General features: G+C 37.8%; 1 protein-coding gene across 4 annotated transcripts in view; it reads right to left on the minus strand.

The window, feature by feature from the left end:
• Positions 1-20,776, minus strand: part of CNTN6 (contactin 6) — a 152,152-nt gene that overhangs the window by 101,814 nt on the left and 29,562 nt on the right. For all 4 annotated transcript variants that reach the window (XM_024123967.1, XM_024123968.1, XM_024123966.1 and 1 more), the window contains exon 3: positions 9,587-9,682. In XM_024123967.1, coding sequence (XP_023979735.1) covers positions 9,587-9,682 — 96 coding nt within the window. The remainder of the gene's footprint in view (positions 1-9,586; positions 9,683-20,776) is intronic.

The raw sequence follows: 20,776 nt of genomic DNA on the forward strand, positions 1-20,776 counted from the left end.
GCATTCCTTCCTCTATCAGTACTGCCCGTCCTGGATTCAATTTCCTCAGAATGTTGTAGAATAAATGATTAACCCGCTATTCTAAATTACTCCAGTGTACTTATAGCTACTTTTAGCAGGGAATAGAACACATTTGCAAAACCTGTAATAAGTAATTCTTCTCTCCAAAAAGTCCTCTCTAGAGAAGAGATTTTAAAACTTCCGTGAGTGTCAGAATCACCTGGAGGACTTGGTAAAATGCCAGCTGCTGGGCGCCACTCTCTGAGTTTCTCATTCCCTATGTCTGGGGTGGAGCCAGAGAATTTGCATTGCTAACAAATTCCCAGGGGGTGCTGACACTGGGCAAAGTCTGCTTTGAAAATAACTGCTGTTAATGGTAAATGTCAGTGTCCTCTGCGTGATCACACTAGGAAGGATTTGATAGAACGGTGGTCACCTTGTATATTTGCCTTTGGGTGGTGTTAGGAGGCTGGAGAAAAGGATGTACATCAGTTCGTAGATTCATGGAATGTCTGGGATGGGAGGGACCTGAGATTTCTTCCAGCCCAACCTCCTCATTTTACAGGCGAATAAGCAGAAAGGAAGATTGCAGTAGCTCTGAGACTAGAATCCAGGTGTCTTTTGTGCCCCTCTGTGAATTGGTGAAGATGTAAAGCTGCAAGCCCTTCCTGTCACTGTTATTTTTCATCTTGCCCTGCTCCCTTCTCCCCATAGGCTGACTCTTCCAATTCATCCAAACAGCCAGCCTGCAGTGGGGGCTTTTATCTGTTTTGTTCCATTATCAGCCACTGCCATGCTTAATTTGTGTATTTTTTTAATGGGGAAAGAAGAGAAATACCTTGTAAATTAGAAGCTTAAAATCCTTCCCATTCGGCTTTTCTTAATTAAATGTATAATTCATGAGCCACTCAAGTTGAAACCATTGAATTTTTAAAATATTTTCTCCACCATCTATGGCATTTTTCTGTTATTGATGATTGTGATGTGTTCTCCCTATGATGATTCAGCAGGAACACTAGAACTGAATGATAATAGGTCCTCTCTGAACCATTGTCTGCAGTTTCACATTGACACCATCCTCTACAATTATTATTAGAAACGGAAGATCTGCAGTAAGCAATTGAAGACTATCTGCTGCTCTGTCAAGCACACAACAAATCCTGTTTTCCCCAGAGCATGAATATGTTTTAACATATTTTACAGCCCTATATCTTGTACTGTGATATTTAAAATACCAACACAAAAGTTATATGCAAGTATACCCATTATATGGGATGTAATTTTTATTAGAGGGGAAGCATCTCATGTGAAAGAGACCAGTAAAAATAAACACTGACACTGAGAACTTCTGTTGGCCCTGCAGAAAGGATCTCAAAATTGGTAGCATGTTTCTTGAGGCAGAAAATAAATGAGTAGACAAAAGAATTCGAAGCAGAGTGCTCAGATTTAGTGGCTAAATCCCCCCTTTTGAATATTCCAGTATGAGTGTAATTTACTGCAAACATTGTGTAGTGCTACAGGGTAAAATGTGACTGGCTCTTAGGTGGTAAATCATGGTTATGCCAGCTCAGTGGTAAAGACCTAATTCAAGAAGAATAATTCCTATTCTGGATTAAGGTCACTGATATTGGTGCTGAGCAAGTTTATGATGCAAGCCAGAAAACTTTCCCAACACGTTTATAATCACTGCTATTTGAGCTCCCATTTGTTCCATAATTACTTCTTGACCACCTAGATTTTATTCAATACCTTTTGATTTACAGCACCTCCTGTTTGGAATCATGGAGATCGCTGCCTTTGTGGCCTACAGACAATCACTAAGTAAAGGCCCTCAGAGTTCCTATGATTCCTAGGTTCCAATGAATTCTACGACAGCATCTGTACTGGCAAATCCTTTCTGAAGAAGGAATTAAAACCTAGCCAGCTTCTGAATAAACTTCAGGGAATCTTCCAATTCTAAGCAAGCCTGGGCAAGTCATGGGGGATAATACACAAGGATTAGACTTCCTCTTTCCTCCTCAATTTCCATCCTCCACGGGTGAGCTTAATAGAGTGAATGTAAGAGACGGGCTAAACCAGTGGTTCTCAACCAAGGGTAATTTTGCCCACCTGGGGATATTTGTCAATGTCTAGAGCCATTTTTCATGCTCACAATTGGGAGAGGGGGTGCTACTAGCATCAAGTGGCTACAGGCCAAAGATGCTGCTAAACATGTTAACAATGCACAGGACGAACCCTATAACAGAATTATCTCATCCTAAATTGTCAGTAGTACTGATATTGAAAAACCCTGGGCTATTCAGATGGTAACAGGCTGTAACATGAGTTCTGTTCAATGTGCTGAAAAGTAAGGAAAACATTCTTCCTGGGAATGAATGAGATTCTGAATGTGGAGAGAGGGGGTGTGGAGCATGGGACCTAGACGAATAAACTCTGGGTTTTTGGTCCTACATGCAGTGGGAGAGCCATAATCTTTCTGGTTCTCATACTGTACACTAATTTTAGGAAAATCAATCCACCTCTCTGGATGGTGTTTACATATTCTCCAATAGAGTTCAGAACACTTGCTATCTCTTTGTATACTTTATGCAGTAATTATTAAGTGTCTGCTGTGGCCAGGTTATGCCTGACAAAATTAGGCAGTAGAATAGATGCAGTGGTATTTAGATAGGATCCCTTGAACTCCAGATACATGATCTTGGCCAAGTTAACAGTAACCTCTTTAACACAGTTACTCAATTCGTAAATTGGAGAAATTTTTCTTGCAAGTGTTACATGAGTCGAGGTATGCCAGATGCTGAGCTGAACGCCCAGTGTATAGTAGGCACTCATTATCTTTCCAATCATGTGGTGTTAAATACTATTTACATATAATAACTTCCAAATTTGGTTCTTCAAACCTTTCTTCCTAGATACATCAATTCAGCTGCATACTTGAAGTTTTTGCTCTGAAGTTAGATATTTGAAAATTAACGTGTCTTATAATAAATTCCTGATTTCCCCCATCCCAAAACCTGCTCCCCCTTTATTGGCCTCATCCATGTACGTGGAACTTCATTCTTCCAGCTGCTCAGCCTAAAGACCTTGGAGTTATCTTTTACTCCTCTCTTTTTCTTACAATCTACATTTAATCTTTCAGAAAGTTATTTCAGCTATACCCTCTAAATATATCCTGAATATGGCAACTTATCCACCTGTCCACGGCTATCATCTGGTTTAAGCCACCATTAACTCTAACCTGAATCACTGTAATCACCTTTTAACTGCTTATATTGTTGCCCCTTGATGGTCTGTTCTCCAGAATAAACTATTAAAACTGAAAGTCAGAGAAAGCATGTCTTTCTTCTGCTCACTATCATGCAATGCGTTCTAATCTCACTCACAGGAAACTCCAAAGGCTGTAAAATATCTTGAAAGTAGTGCTTCCATCCTCATCTACTGTCCTGTTTGCTCACCCTTCTTCATCCACACGGGCCTCACTGCTGTTCTTGCAACATGCCAGACACAGTCCTACCACAGGTCCTTTGCACATGCTGCTCCTACTCCCCAAACTGCCTTTTCTCAGTGTCTCACTCATTCCTTTAGTTCTCTTTGCAAATGTCAATGAAGGCTTCTTTGACCTCTGAGTAGACAACGGCCACACCCATCATTCCCTATCCCCTTTATTTTTCTCCCTAGCTTTTATCACCATCTGCCATACTTACATTTTTTATTATATTTGTTTATGGTTAAGATTCATGGAGTGAAGGACTTTGTTGCTTTGTTCTCCACCATATCCCTAAAACTCAGTAAAATGAGTGGCACTTAGTAAGTACACAATAAATATTTGCTGAGTGAATATATAATAGAAGGTCAATAATGATGGTTATCATCACTATTATTATTATTATGCTAACAAGCAGCTGTTGGGCCTATCTGCCTAAATATTTTACACATTCAAGCAACATTCAAAAGTAATACTGTCACTGGCAATTTGACCTACCCACTAAGACAACACCAGTGTAATTTACTTCCAGAAACAGGAAAAAAATAACAACAAACTAATTGGGAGGAAGCGGATATGAAAGTTTAACATGTTTTCTCAATAGTTATCCTCTTTATTCTCTAACACTATTTTGAGCCTTGTTGGGAACGATTGTCAATTTAAGTTGAATCGTCAACATTTTTATTGACTCAAATACAAATGCTGGGCTCAAACAATAATGCTATCTTTCTACTACAGACATAGATGCTCCAAACTACTGGCATAAATTCAGTTGTTCTACAAACCTAAAATTTTGTATCTGAGGAGAGACTGGAACATTTCCTCTAAAACAAATTTTAAACCTATGATATTTATGAGCCCAGGATTGAGTTTTATATCCAGACAATAAAAGGAAAGAATGTGCTGTACTTTCAATATGGTGAAACTATTATTTCACAGTGAAGGTGATTTTAATTGTTTTAGACAACATGTATCATTTCTACACTGTCATTTTTAAACAAAATTTCACGTGAGGCCAGGCTCATTCACTGTACTCGTGAAGATCTATTGACTGCTTATTTTCATATTCATCCAATAGCTTTGGCTTCAGGCGTTTTACGTTCATTTCAGAAAGTTAGAGGAAACTCTGCTTTCAGTCCTTTTGCAGATGACTTATGCAAAATCATTGTTACAAGTGACTGAGGCTCTTAACAAAAGCTCACTCTTGAGGTACGTGAGAACTCAAGGTGCAACGACCTCTCTGCATAACAGTTCAAAGTCCACCTCAAGGCTGTGACCCCTCCCCCACATGAAGTAGTAAAATAAATGTTCTATTGGTTCTTTCCACCACATGAACCTGTGTTTAGAGGAATGACCTTAGAACCCTCCAGAGACATAGTGGAGGAAAGAAAAGGGTTTTATTTAGCTGACTCTCCAAATTTTAGTTCTGCCAAGCACCAAGAAGCTAAGTAGGAGAATTGTATTTTTCTGAGACAGTTATCCAAATTAAGGATAAGAACTATAACAGATAATGGAAGGAACTGTTAGATATTGTGTCAAGATAGGGAGGTCATGGACGACCAACAGAGTTTAGGAGAAAAGAAAGTGAGGTCTAGTGGGAAATGAAATGTTTCAATCCGATGTGTTCTTTCCACCATATCTTCAGTACAACTTACATTTCTCTGAAATATTTTGGAGTTATATATATTTTAGGAGGATGGAAAGGAGGGATGAGTCTGCCTCTGCCAGCATGGATTCAGTCACATTCATGGAGCTTATCTCTAGTTAGGAAGTAAGATTAAGGAAGAAAATACACTTCTCTTCTCAGAGTATACGGAATGGTTACTGTTTTGTTTCCAAATCTCACATTTCTAAGGGGTACAGCAGAATGTGCCAGTTTTGTGTTCTGGAATTATTGCCTAGGTTCCTTTAAACACTGTGGGTACGTTTGTCCTAGAATAACCTTTATCTGTAAATCGTCCCTTCCTAGATGAGTAGCACATCTGCAGTTGTGGTTGCCCTAAAAATTGTGTAGGAAGCATCCACAAGAATACCTACTCTGGATTCAGATCTCCTTTGGTTTATTTGAAAGAAAGGATGTCCATATAACAGCACCTGTTCAGTTTGGTTTATGCCAGTTACTCTATTTCATTGAGTTTTGACCAATCATTTCTGTGGGAAATCTGTTTACACACATTTTTTTCTTTTGTTTTCATCCTGGAGCTGTTCTTTGCTGGGTAAATTTATAGGATTCAGCCCAGTTGATAATTTTTCCTACTCTCCTGTAGGTTTTTTTTTAACATTATAAAACACGCTGAAATGTATTTGATAGGCCTTGTTAAAAGAATTTGCAAGTTTTTTGTGAATACACTAGAGAGAAAGCACGAACAATTCAGGATGTTCTGATAATATAACGTTTAATATGATTTCTCCCTTGTTACTGAGCAACTTAAGGGATTCACTGCTGCTGACCAGGTACATAGAGAAAGGTAACATAACCAAATTGTCCAAAAAATGATGTAAAAATTTCAGCCCTAATGGTCTTCTATCACTATGGAATCTGTAGCACTTTTCTTTATGAGAAGCTTTTATTGATGTTTACAGCGTATCTTTGCTTTTCACACACTGGTTATAAAAGTAATTTGGCCATGCCAACATTTGCTCCATCCTGCCCTGCTAACCTCATCTGCCCAAATTAGTATATTTCGAAGGCATGTTTTTGTGACTGCCAAGTGTGCAAGCAAATATGGAGCCTTTAGAGAGATGGAAATAAATGAAGGCAACATTTTTGGAAAGTGTATTATGGTTGACAAAATTCTAAAATAACTGCCATTGACCCCCGCCCACCATCTGAGTATGATGGCACTAATGAATATGGTGAGATGTCACTTCTATGATTACGTTAGATTAGATGGCACAGTTGACTTGGAAAAAGTGACTTTATCTTTAGTGGAGCTGACCTGTTCAGGTGAGCCCTTCCTGGGATGGGATGCTTCTTCGCTAGAAAGATTTGAAGTATTAGAGGGAACTGATGCAAAGGAGGTTCTGAAAACGGAGAGGCATGTGGCAAGAAGTGTGGGCAGCTTCTAGAAGATGAGAGTGCTCTCGACAGCTGGCCGAAAAGGAAATGGGGGCCTCAGACCTACAACGTACGGAGCTAAATTCAGGCAATTGCCTGAATGAGCTTAGAAGTGGATTCTTCCTCAGACTCTCCAGAAAAGAAGTCATCTGGTTATGACATTGACCATAGATATACACTAAATCTAAGGACAAATTACAAAGACAGACAAAGACAGACAATGTCTGTCTCTAGAGTCAACCCACTTTAAACCAGCTGTCCATTAATCTAATTTAAAGGTTATCGGACCAATATATTTCTCTTCTTTCTTGAGGGCTTTCCTGGCACAATTCACCTTCACAAGAAGGTGAGGCAGGAAAAAGAAGAATAAAGAATTGTTTTAATGAACCGGTTAAAGACACTTTCAGGGCTCTTAGCAGACCTGAAGGTGTAAGATTCTTGAAAGTAATAAACAACTTGAGGTTTAAGAATTAACTATAGAGTCTTTTATCTGTAGGCATTTTTTGAAGTCAGAAAGTCCTGGGTTGGAATCTTGCCTTTATTTACTAACTGAAAACCGATTTACTTAGTCTGAGTCTCAATTTCCTCATTTAAAAATTATTATTATTAACGTATATGTATAGCTGATTCACTTTGTTATAAAGCAGAAACTAACATGCCATTGTAAAGCAATTATACTCCAATAAAGATGTTAAATAAATAAATAAATAAATAAATATTTAAAAAAATTATTGGAATAGTGGGAATGAGAAAATAAATGGAAAGTCTTATAGTGCTTGCTGATGGTAACAATTCGACAACTGGTAGCTCTTATTACTGTTATTAATACTTTATTGCATTAATTTAATGAATTAATTACTTTATTAATACTTTAATGAATGAATGACTATTTGTATAATTGGAGCAAAAGGTGTCTGTTAATATTCCCCTCAGTTTTGATCTGAGAGAGCAATAAAGGGCAAAAGAACAGTATTCCAGCATTCCTTCCTTTTGTAGAGATGAGGAAGCCATGACTCTCAGGAAGAAAATTCTTATAATACCTGGATGAAGTCAATACTGACAAATACCTTTGGAATCCTGCTAGAATATTTCATATTACATAATCTCATTTGTTATCAGGCAAGTTTGTCATAATTTGCATGCAACAGGGATGCATTATTCAGTTATGAGGATCTTAATTTAAGGCAGGTTTTGTATATCTGTTATTTAGTCTTATGGCATTAAGCAGAAAGGCACTGTTATAATGAAGGACTCATATGCTTTAAAAGATCAACATAAAAAAAAAGATCAACATATACTTCTTCATTGGTAGGTGACAAGGTGACAAGGGAAAGCTTCTCCTAGTTCATGGCCTTTTTAAAATATATGACACTCATTTAGAAGTATTCTCCATGTCTGTTATTCTTATTTAGAGTAAACAAATTTAAAAATAATCTTCGATTCTGTCAGGTCTCTTTGACCAGTGTCAGAGTATAAAATGACACAGACTGACAGCACAAACGAACATGATTTGCATGTCTTGTCATCTTAGATTATGGTACTGGAAAATAATTTTCCTATTATTAAAAAACAAACATCATCACATTTTTGTGTGCTCTTATCTCAGATAGCATTGAAAGTTTTGTAACTCTTCCCTACTATTTCAGGCGAGCATAGTGACGTACCAGTCTGTAATAATATTGAATAAAAGTATTGTTAACTTCCAGTTAGGTTTTTTTTTCTTTCTTTTTGTGTCAGCATTTCACAAGGTTGTATAAAAATGAAAGTAATGGCAAAAATATTTTCAACTTTTTAAAGGATCATAAAAAAGATTTGGTTTAATATTAGAAGAAAAGTTGCTTTCATTTTATTTTTAAATATTTGTCTATGTGTTTCCAAAAATCCTCCCATTCCAAAGTGGAAATCAACTATAACAGAGGCAGTGGTGGTTAAGAACTGCCCAGGGTCTGGGACCCAGTTTGCCTGGATGTGAAGCTTGGCTTCACTGCCTACCAGCTGCATGACATTGGACCAAGTACTTAACCTCTCTCTACCTTAGTGTTCTCATCTGTAAAACAATAATCATTATAGTATCCCCCTTGAGTAGTAGTTATTGTACAGAGTTAAAAAGTTAATACATGTAAAGTATTTAGGTGTGTACTATGTAAGCACTTGCTATTATTATTAAGCTAACTACAATATAGTCAGTATGATATTGGATTGTACTAAATGAAATGACTCTATGGATATTTTTACACTGAATCCTCCAGGATCACAGTTGGTTGAGAATCTACCAAATTGTACCAAACCATACAGAATTTGAGAAAATGCAGCCCCAAGGGCTTGCAAATCAGTGGGTGGTTTAGATCCCTGGCAACAGGTTAATTCACTGGCTAATCCAGATCTTCCAAAGTAAAGAATGGCATTTATTGCTTGATTTTCACCCTTGCTAGGAGATATTCTGATTCAGAGCCATCCAACATTTGCTTCCAATTAGGGGGTAACTTTCCTCTTCCAATAATTAAGGTGAGGTCTCCAGAATGAGTGTTGGCATTCGCTTCTCCATAGAGCCCGATAATAAAAATAAAATAACAATCTTAGCTTTCTTTCTAAAATAAAACACTAGCCATTAAACTAATTGATTTACATTCATTAACTCATTTAACATTCACAGCAGTACTATAATATAGGTATTAGTTAGTGTCTCCACTTTACAGGTGAGGAAACTAAGCCTAAAAAGGTTAAACAAATTGCCCTTTGTCATGCAGGATGACAGGCAGCAGATTACAGCTGTGGTTGTGTCACTGCAAAGCCCCATTTCTCACACGTGTGTACAAAGCCATCCTGCATCTCCTTAAGGTCATATCTGTTGAGAGCCTGATTGAATAAATATTTTTATAAGAAAACATTTGGATTAGGACTGTTTGGATGCAGCAAGATGAGCCCGAACCTTCCTGGTCCCTTAGATTTGATGAAAGGCTATCATTGGCTCTAAGAACTGAAGTGCCTGTTTTATTCCTTGAGTGGTCACCTGAATGGTGTGACCCAAAATAGCCCCACCGTACCTCCAAAGTGTGGCGGTGGACCACAGAGAAGCACCACACCTTGACCTTCTCGGACGGACACTGTGCTTCTTGTTTTGGTTTCAAAGTCTTCAATATCTTGAAAAACAAAGAAAAGCAGGTTTAGAACTCGTTATTTTGCTGAGAAAAATTTTGGAAGAAAAACTTACTGTTAACAGTAGTGAACACTCACACTTGTCTGACCAGAAGTTTTAGTTGATGGTCAATTGCTGTACCCTGGTTATATTTCTCAGAATTTCGTCTTTCCTTCTTTTATTTTAATGCAGTTAAACAGAGTATATGATAAAGACATTTGTTAACAAAACTCACTTTTTGTTTACTTTTATTCTCCCAGGCAGCCTGTAGCCCGATAGGAAATCTTTTAAACCCAGCACATATTTACTTTTCCTTCCCAAGGAAGGTGTGATTTAAATAAGGTATGTGGCAAGTGTGCTGCAGTCTTCTAGCATCTAAGCTTAATGGTAACCGTTTTGATGAGGGGATGAAGTCTGTGAGAAATTAGCATGGAATGTTGTGAGGGACAGAGTTTTATGTGACTGAACCAGAACCAATGAGAAGAAAGGTATATTTTCTAATTTCTGTTGATCTACTCCTTCACAAAGCAGGTTCACGGTCGTTTATGAAGTGTTGTAATTTCCTACAACACCAAAGAATCATAGATATTCAGTGCTGGAAGACAGCTTACTAGCTATCTTGATAACCTATCCATCTGAGCTGTAAATCGTTCAACATTCCTAGAAATGGTCACCCAGCCTCCAGGAAAGGCTAATGTCTAAACCTTAGTTTCTTCACCTGTAAAATCCCTTTTATTCATTTATTCATTCAATCAGTCATTCAGTGATTTAAAAATTTTGTATTAAACCCCTATTAAAAGATAGGAAGGGTATTTAAGGGCAGAAGATATATTGGTAAATAAAGCAGACTTGTGCCTTGCCCTTATTGTGCTTACTAATAGGAAAAGTAGAAGGGCAATTAAAAAACGTGTGTGTGTGTGTGTATAAAATATACACATTGTGATGTGTCATGGGGTAGAGGCTGCTAGTTGTCTACCAAAATCTACTCTCCCTTCTTCCATGGTAATAGATTTATAGAACAGATACTACACTTTTCTAACCAAAAGATACATTTCTCAAACATCTTTGCAGCAAATACAGTAAGCAGAAACTTCTCACATATTGTGAAACTTCCACCTATTACGTTTGAGAGGAAATATCCAAAAAATTTAATATTCTCCACCTACCCACCCAATATCACCACCATCTAGATGGCCAATGACATGAAAATATTGAAGGTAAAAGACCACTAGCCTGGGTGCTTGAGTGACTGCATGGAGGAGAAGCACAGCTGATCTTGACCACCTACTTTGCATTATTATATTAGATAATAGTAAATTTCTATCTTGTTTGAAGCATTTGGGGGGCAGGAGTATTATCAGTTTAATAACTCTTATATATGCTCTACTTTTAATAATGAAAATATTTTCCCAAGATGGACTCTGCTTCTTCCCAACTAAATCTCTTCCCCTTCCTCTTCAGCTGTCATTAGCCTTACATCTGATTAGGACCTGGAGTGCCTTGTACATTACATTTCTTCTAGAGGATTTTTAAACAAATATTCCCCCTTTCTTCTTTGGCCATAGAAAGACTAAATCAGCCTACATATGTTGGTACCATTGATGTGAATTATTGCCTTGACTTGGGTTTGCATCATTTTACACGTGACTCATTAAGAATCAGGCTAACAAACTGAATTTAAAACCAAAAGTCAATATATTGATTGTTTCTATTTCGAGCAGTAATAACAGGTGAGGATTTTAAGGGTTTTTTTCCTTACTGTTATCATTGAAAGTTCCCATTAAATTGTCATGATATTTTAATGGTCACAAAAACAAAAAATGTCACAAAGGAGTAGTGAGAAATTGAATGAGTCTATGAAATTAACAAGCTTTCGATTAAATTTCCTGTGTCACATTGTCAGTGTTCCCCTCTCACAGCAACATCAGTCATGTTTTCAGTGTTAATCAGAAGCCATTATAACACACTGTTGATAAGACTATGGGTACTTTAATATATTCTGTGTTCACTTCCACTTAAATAGTATCCACTTGTAACATAATTTCTCCATGCCTTATGATTACAATGGGGTTTCTATTAGCTGACATGAAAGGAAATCAACCTCTTTAAAAGTCACCCAAGCTCTGTTAGCAATCAAAACACAGTCATTTGAAAATAGTACTAGTTCACAGGTTTTAATTAATAATTCAGATTTTAAAACTGTTTAATAGCACACAGATCATAGACATGATCTAATTTTGCTTTATGTAAATTAAGAGAATTTAAGTACCATTTCACGTGAATGTACTTTGAACAAGATCTGTTTTAAGTATCCAACCTGTATTTCAGGTACCTTTCTGCTAACCAGAAACATGATATAATTCAGATTATTTTGAAGCAAGGTTCACTGAAGGTAGCCATACATGCATTCAGTGAAATTTTCTTTGTTCTGTAAGACCTTTAAAAACTCCAGATTTATTCTTCTTTAAGGACAGGCCAGAGAGAACCACCTTTTTCTATTTTTGTCCTATCCATTTTTTGTTTAAGAGAAAAATAGCTTAGTATGAGTTGTTCCCTGAGTCTCAAATTCTATAATATTTGGAGACATTCCCATAAACCAGAAAGGTGACCTGCCCAGGATGTCCTTGTGCTCAAGGTACACGTCCTGCCGTGCTGGTTGCTATTAAAGACCCCAATTGTCGAGGTTGCTCTCATTAAGCCATTCTGATGACCAGGGCTTATTGGATCCTGTGGTTTTATTGCTGGTTTTGGAGGAAGCATTTGGCAGGAGCATAAGCAAAAATGCATTCACAAACAAGGCTCTGTTCCAAAGGCCAGCAGGAAGTGCCTGAGAATGGCCCATAAAATGAGCTTTAAAGAATTACTGGGCCATTTGCTCTCTCCTGCAGCAACCAAGGTGCAGTGGAGGGAAAAGGGCCACCAAAATGTATTTAAAATTAAGTCCAAGCAATGCTAAGTATTGCGACGCCTAATTGTAAAGAGAACACATCTTTACAGCTGCCACTTGTAGGAATGAATCTCAGCCCAATTAAAGCGAGAAAACTGTGTATTCGCTGCCAAGACCTGAGGATCACAATCAGAGGATGTGCTTGGCGGTGCCAGCCCCTGTCACAGAAGGAGGCTAGTGGTTTGCCAACTCTCATAAACTCGGAGGAAGGCTGTGGGTACCCAGAGTTTATTGATCCCGACCAAGAGAACAGCACCTGAAAAGATAGGGATAGGAAAAAATATTCACCAGGAAAAGGTCCATGCTTCAAGCAGGACATAGTGTAGTTGAGTTGGCCAAAGTGAAAATAATACTATTAATTGGATCTTTCTCTATTTGCTATGCATGAATTATTTTATTTTAGTGTTTTAAATCTTCTTTATTTTTCTTTCTTTCTTTCATATATCAAGAATAACTACTAAGTGCCAGACACTCAGTGAAGCAGTTTCATGGAATCTTCATGATGATCCTGGAATATAGGTACCAATGTCACATTCATTTTACAAAGGAGGATACTGAGGTTCAAAGAGGATTAGCAATTTACTGAAGACCATACGGTTTCTATTCGTCAAGACAGAACTGAAAAGTAGATAGTCTGGTTCCAGGGCTCACATTCTCAAACACCAGGTTATTCTGCTTTCCAGATGTTAACTGAGGTCTCCCTGCCACTTACAGCATATAAAATGGCATAAACTGCCATTCCATTTTCAAACAAACAAACACAAAAGCTCAATGCCTTTCCAAAGGGTTCTGCAAATTGCTGGGTTGCGGTGGGGAGTGCTGTATTGCTAGGTTTTAGAAATAGCTCCCTTTCTAATATCCTTACTCCTCTGAATCCTTGTTTTTTTTTCCCTTCAGATGTGTTTCTTGATTTACCTCCACTCTTGTGTCCCTGCAGACAAGGAACTTAGCCCCTTATCTTGACCTTCATACATAGATATACCCCCTCAACACACACACACACACACACACACACACACACACACACGAAGCACCATTATCATACTTTGTGCCGCTGTTGTCAAGCTTATTGATTTAGTAAGATGTGACCCAAACACCTTAAAATCAAATATTAGGTATTTGATTCTTAAAAGTTCTTTTGTTCCTCCTTTCTGTTGCTTACTTCTGTTCTCTCTCTCTCTTCTCCAATTTTCCCACTCCAGCCCTCTCTTTGAAGAGCAAGGGAAATCAAAATCTTCCCATTTTCCTCTGCAAAAAAGTTCAACGCCCTCCAGCTCCTACTACCAACTCAGAAATTGATGGATCTGCCCTAGTTCACACTGCTTATAGGAAAAGGAAATAAAAGTCAATTCCATATATCATCTCTCTAGAGGGCATTTGCTTAACCACCAGGCTTAACTGCCTCTCTAGCTAGAGTCTGACCCTAGACACAGGCCATATGATCTGCCCTCAGACCAGAGACAGTGCTCGTTTTCTCTCTTTCCACACCTCAAAAGCAACTTCAATTATGTGTTACTTTGAGGACATTAAATCTGATTTTCAGCTCTAAGATTTCTTTTACCCTGCTCCTGGCTTTCCACCAATCAAATTTTGTTTCCCCCCTTTGCAAATCCTTCTGAAGAAGTCTCAGCATTGAGATCTGGTGCTGGAGTAAACAAGACCGAGGAACATGTGTTCACCTTCGTGATGCAGTTCTCACGTTGGAGGTACGTGTTTTGTTTTCACCTATGGCAAAAATATCTTGTTGGAGGAGGAGAAGCTGATACTCTGCCCAGTGAAAGGGAGATGGTGAAAGATGCCAAGAATAATTCTCTAGTTCTGCATTAGTCTTGCAGAATTCCCAGATATAGTATATGCAACTTTTTCAATCAAAGTACTCTTTTTGAATCTTAAGACAAGGTAAGGTAATTCTGAATTCACATCTCCATTAATTTTCCCCTTGGAAGAGGACCACTCATGGAGAATAACAAAATTGTTCATGTTACTATTTCCTGTTTCCTGGTGGTTTTGAATAAGCTGAAGTTCTTGGTACTGTAATTAATTTTCCCAGATCTTTATTAAGTGGCATACAAAAATATCTCTACTTAGACCAGTTTCATTTTCCACCATCATTTTCAAAATGCCATATACTCAGTTACAGAGTTTGTGATATTACTGTGTTTCCTAGCACAACTCAGTAACATAACATGACATAACCTAATAAAGCACAGTGATATTGTCAAATTCTGTAAAAGAGGCAATAGCTAAGTCTTGATATTGGACATAAATTTGGAATGGTAATATGCAAGCAGGAAGTAAAGAGATATTTTAAGAGATTCTGGTGTCAAATCCATTTACAATCCAAGTTAAAATTCCTCCTTTTGTGGTGTAAAAGTATTTTTATAAAAATTCATAAATAAATGGAGAGAAGTGAGTCGTTTCTTGGTTTCCTGAGAATAATGAATCCACTGAAAACCATTTTCTTATGGTGTTTAAGAAAAAATATATAGGATAATAGTCAGGAGGGGGGTGATAGGTTTTTCCTATCAGCCCAGCATCGAGGTTTTCAGAGAGAAAAGCGTTTAATAAACACAAGTAAACAAATATGAAATAATTGGTCTATTATCATATACATGTAAGACTGGATTTGAAATTCTATAAATGGACTCATTTGTCTGATTAATGGTGGTAAGAACAGTGTCAGCTATGACTTACAAAAAAGACACAAGTTTTAGGCATGACCTGTCCTCTGTCTTGCTTATTAAGTTTGCATATTCCCTATAGTTAAAACTAAGTGAGAAGCAGAAGTGAAGGATGGAGTGATGCAACTTTGATAGCATAGGATAGACTGGATGTGAGATGACTGAAGAGTTCAGACCTTCAGTGTTTCTGAAAAGAAAAGAAGCAGTTTAAGTAGGCATGCAAAGATTAAACAACTCACTAATGAATTCCGTACGAGGTTATTAGTGATAGAATGATCTGACTGTGACCCATGATCAGAACGATTAAGAGCACAGGTTTAGGATCAGACTGTGTAGGTTCAAATGTTAGCCTCACCATGCTAGCTGTTGATACAGGGCAGATTAAATATTCTCTATCTCAGTTTTTGGCGCTTTAAAATGAAGCTACAGGGAATTCCCTGGTGGTCCAGTGCTTAGGACTCCACGCTTTCACTACCATAGGCTGGGTTCAATCCCTGGTCGGGGAACTAAGATCCCTCAAGCCTCGAGGCCTAATTAATTAATTAATTAAAATGAAGCTACCAAGAGCACCTGTCTTAGAGGAATAATGATATATAATGTCTTTTAAATGTTTAGAAGATGTTAAGTACTAAATAATAATGTTGGGGACTTTGTATTATTAATGACCTACCTACACATCACCAAAAGGAGGTTGTCTAGAATTTTTAAATAGGTTTCATTTTCTGTTTTCATCTCAGTCTGATGATGTAACAAAACATATTTTCTTGAAGTCTGAGTATGGAACTCCCTTTTCTGCTCACCCAGTGGCCAGCTCAAATGCTCAGTGAATAAATGAAAAAAAAAGGCTTAAAGTCAAAGTATATGAATTTTATTCCAAGCACTGCCACATCACATTTCGTTTTACTACAGAGAATGTTTCACCAACTTGACAGGAGTTATTACATGGAGGGTCATTGAACCTCTCTGCCCAGAAAGCTACACAGCCCAGCTGGAGGCAGAAGTAACTTCTTGGCCTGGAGTGTGAGTAGCCAGAAAAATCCTAGGCTGCCCTGCTTCTTCTTGGTCTTGGATTGTGCCTTTTGACACCTACTCATTTTCCCATCTCTTGTTCTACAGGGAGGATAGTGCCAGTACCTTTTTAGTCAGTTATCTCTAAAGATATTTCTTAGGGTTATTTGTGCTCCTTGAGATTAATGAATGATACAAATATTGCTCAAGTGCAAAAAGAGGAGTATCTGGAGTAGGTCGAGTCCTCTGGTGAATAAAGTATGCACTGCAGCATGTGGGAATATGCGGACTCAGGGGTGTGTGTGTGTGTGTGTGTGTGTGTGTGTGTGTGTGTGTGTGTGTATGTGTGAGAGAGAGAGAGAGAGAGAGAGAGAGAGAGAGAGAGAGAGAGAGGCCAAGGTAGTCTTTTCTCCAGAATAAACATTTGAGGATTTTGCTGAGGAGCCATGAGTGACAGAGAGAAAATACATTCCATCGTGAACACCAAAGTAGCTAATCCAAAGGACACTGGAGTTTAAATAAATTTAAATTAAACTTTTGAAAATCAAATTAAACATTTGAATACATCAGTTAAAAACTTGGAGGGTTGCAGTGAAAGGGGTTTCTAGCACAGGGGAAGGGAATTCTTATTTACTGACATACTTCCCAGTTACTGGAACTTTATAAACATCATAACATTTAATCTTCATAGTGACCCTGAGATGTAGCTACTATGACACTATTTTATAAATAAACATACCAAAGTTCAGAAAGGTTAAGTAACTTGCCCAAGGCTACACAGCTAGAAGAGGGCCAGAAAGGGACTCCTACCTAGCTCTGACTCTGGAAGCATTTTCAGCTCTTCAGGATAGCACTCTGGTCATTCCATGGAGGGAGAGGGAAAAAGCAGAGGAAAGGGAGAAGGGGAAAAGAAGAAGACAAAGCAGAATTTCTTTCTATCCAACAGTCTTCCTGCCTTTTTGGAAAGAAAGTCCTAGCCTGGTACAAAAGTCTTTGCACGTTGTAGCAAAAAAGCCAAACTGACCGCTGGCCCCGCCAGAGGTCTGAGGGAGTTTGGCCAGAGCCTCAACTGTAATTACCTCCTGTCCCAGATCATCAGCAAAGGGGGCTGGAGTATTAGTTTTGGTGGAAATATGGTGAACCTGTGTCCTTTCAGGAACAATCCCACTCTTAACTCCCTTTTGACCCACTTTTGTGATGCTCATTAGAGTAAAAGGGAATGATTTCCTTGAAGTAAGTCTCCAGGATCCTTGATAAGAGGGATTAATGTGAACATTTACAGCAACCAGAGTCCTTTCTGACAGAGCACCTAATAAGCCCTTTTATTCATTGTGATGGTTTAATCAGAATGTTTGATTTCAAAATTTGCAACCTATGTAGAATATAAAAGGTGGAGTTTTCAAGGTAATGGAGCTGAGCCCCTGGCTAAATGTGTTACTACTCCTGTTTATACAAAGACTGTGAAATGAGAGCACTTTTTCAAACACCTCGCACACACTTAAGCTCTGAGTTTACCAGAGTTTTTATCCTACCGACTTCAATTTGCAAGAACTTGCACAACTGGAATTAAGGAGATTGACTTCATGATTGTTGCTAAATACTGGGGGGGTTTTTTTGTTGTTTGTTTGTTTCTATCAAATTGTTTTACTATGAGCAAGGTCTTTGGAGTCACAGCTGCAATCTGCATTTTCTTTGCAGCTTTCACCAGCTCAGCCCTCAGGGGAATTGAGGGTCAGTGATAAGGACTTTGCATGCATTGTCATTTAGAGACAGAGAGGGAGAGACAGAGAGAGAGAGAGAGAGAGCAGAAACCAGAGCAAGAATGTGCACCTATTTTAAATAAAACCTCCCCCGTTCTTTTTCCAAGCACTTTCACTTCTGTCATCTTTGTAACTACTTATAGTAACGTTGACAGGTGAACAGGAAAGATATTACCAATGTACAGGATAGGTATACTTGGTTCCATGGGCAGTGCACTTAAGTGTTATACAAATAAATATTTTTAAATTTTAATTGCTGTGCATTGCTTTTTAAAATTTCCTTTTATTTATGATGAATGACACCAATTTTCTAGATACAGTGGTGATAAACATGTCCTTTTAAACAAATGTACTTACTAAAAAGTCAAAGCAATTTGATTGGGAAAAATAAATAATAGTTTATGTGGTACGTGGATATTTCAGACCCCACAAAATTAACGTATAGTTGCCTGAAGTTTGGGGATGATTTAAGAAAATGGGCTGTTTGAGCTCCAAAGGATATGGTGGATCAGGAGACAGGACACTTTTGAGAGAACCAGAGTGGTTTGTGTTAGGAATGAGCAGGGATGTGGTTGGGAGGTAGGGGTGGGGGAAGAAATAGAAACAAAAGGAAAGTCAACTTACAGAATGCTGGAGGACTTTCAGAAAAAGACAATTCAAATTAAAATGGTTTGTGTTCTTGTGTCAGTATACCTTTCCTCCCCCAAACTTCCACAAATGTTTTGATACAAACCAAAAACAATGTGAATATATTCAGCAGTGCTTTATGTGGGGGACAGAACTAAAAGTACCATCCACTCTTGGGTCAAAACCAGGGTAAAGAAAAGAGGGAAAACTGTAAGAGGTAGTGCAGAGACAAAGCTGGAGCTGGAAGCGATGGTCAGAATGAATATCTGTCCACTGGGGTATGCAGGAATCTGGACACTGATTTTCCTACAGAGCAGTGAGTAGATTTTATCTAGACTTTAAGAGGCAGAAAGTGCCAGCTGACAGGAGTTTTGTATAAATGAAATTGGTCTGAGTCATAGTACTTGTTTCTGACAAAGTTGAAATTGGTTCTTTCAGTCTCAGCCTCATTCTGCCGAATCTCTCAGGATCCCTTTAAATAGCTGCGTCTCATAGACAGGTGCTCGAGAAGCATTGGTTGATTTAATACACTAAAAAGATAAGTGATTTGCTTGCATTTCATTATAATTTATTATAAGAATCTCTTAAATGTAGAGTTTCTTCATTAGTTCATGTATTCATGAAATTATTTATTAACCCTACTCAACTGCAATTGCATGTATGACTTCCAAAATGAGTATATGGGCTTGTTTTCGTATTCCCAGTACATAACACAGTGCTGGCACACAGTAGGTACTCAGTAAATGTTTGATTAATCATTAATGAACTCAGAGAAATAAAAAACGACTTTAAATCGCTTACTAAATTATTTAAGCCTCCGTATGATATGGTCCTTCTTACCACTTTTTTTCGTCTGTTGTTCAGGAAACTCCATACACAATGAACATTTTATTTTCATGTTTCTCAGAACACAATAGGTTTCCTTCCCTTTATGGTCCTCGGCCTTTTTCTTTCTTCTGCTTGAAAAATTCCTCCCAGATCCCTGCATCACTGGATTCTTTCTAACATTCAAATCTCTGCCTACAATGCTACCTTCTTGGGGAAGCCTCTCTTGGCCAAACAGTCTAAAGGAGCAGCTCCCCATCACTCTGTTTTTTTCCGCAAAGGTCTAATCATTGTCAGAAATGATGATTGGTTTAATTTATTTCAATTTTTGCGAAATAGACTATAAGCTTCAAGAGAAGAGGGACCTTGTCCTCCCTCAGTAGCTAGGTCAGTGCTCACAAAAAGCAGGTATTGAACATGTTTAATGAATTAACAAATAATTATAACTAAAGCAAATGTGTGAGTGCAAAATACTACATATGGAGTCCAGTATATTTTCTTCAGGAATTGAGAGGATAAGAACAATTTTTCTTGGATCATAGACGATTGCAGAGAGCAGAGGCTAGGGTGTATTCTGAAAAATGATGTTGTGGCCAGACTCCAAAATGGCCCGCAGTGAACCTGCTCATGGTATCCACTTCCTCCTCTAGTCCCTTCCCACCACATTTTACTAGAATTGGTCTGTGTGACCAACAGTATGGCAGAAATTATGGCACATCACTTCTGAAGTTTGGTTATAAAAAGATCATGGCCGGGGAGAGAGAGACAAACCCATGAGCAGAGGGGATGTTTATTTCTTTTATATAAAAGGAAAGAGTGTTCACATAGTTGAAAGATAATGTTTGGGCTTTGGATTTAAATAAGCCTGTGTTTGAATTCAGCCCTTGGATTTATAAACTGTGAGACACTGAAAAGTTTACTTCTCAGGTCTTTTAAGTGTTACTTAATATACTTATTATCTGATACCTAAAGGATATTCAACAAACATTTGCTGAAAAGAAGAATGGATGTGTGAATCTAATCTATGAACATATGTTATAATAATTATGTTATTGGATTATTGTGAGAATCAAATGAAATGCTGTAAGTAACCTGTTTAAATACTATGTCAAATAGTCCTCAATAAGTTATATGGTTACCTAATAAGTATGTACCATTATTATGCATATTTTGCACATGAAATACTAAACTCCAAAAGCTTAAGAAAACTTGCCTAAAGGTCACTGAACTAGTAATTAATTGTTGGAGCT

Source organism: Physeter macrocephalus, chromosome 18 (genome assembly GCF_002837175.3).
Source record: "Physeter macrocephalus isolate SW-GA chromosome 18, ASM283717v5, whole genome shotgun sequence".
NCBI classification, from domain to species: domain Eukaryota; kingdom Metazoa; phylum Chordata; class Mammalia; order Artiodactyla; family Physeteridae; genus Physeter; species Physeter macrocephalus.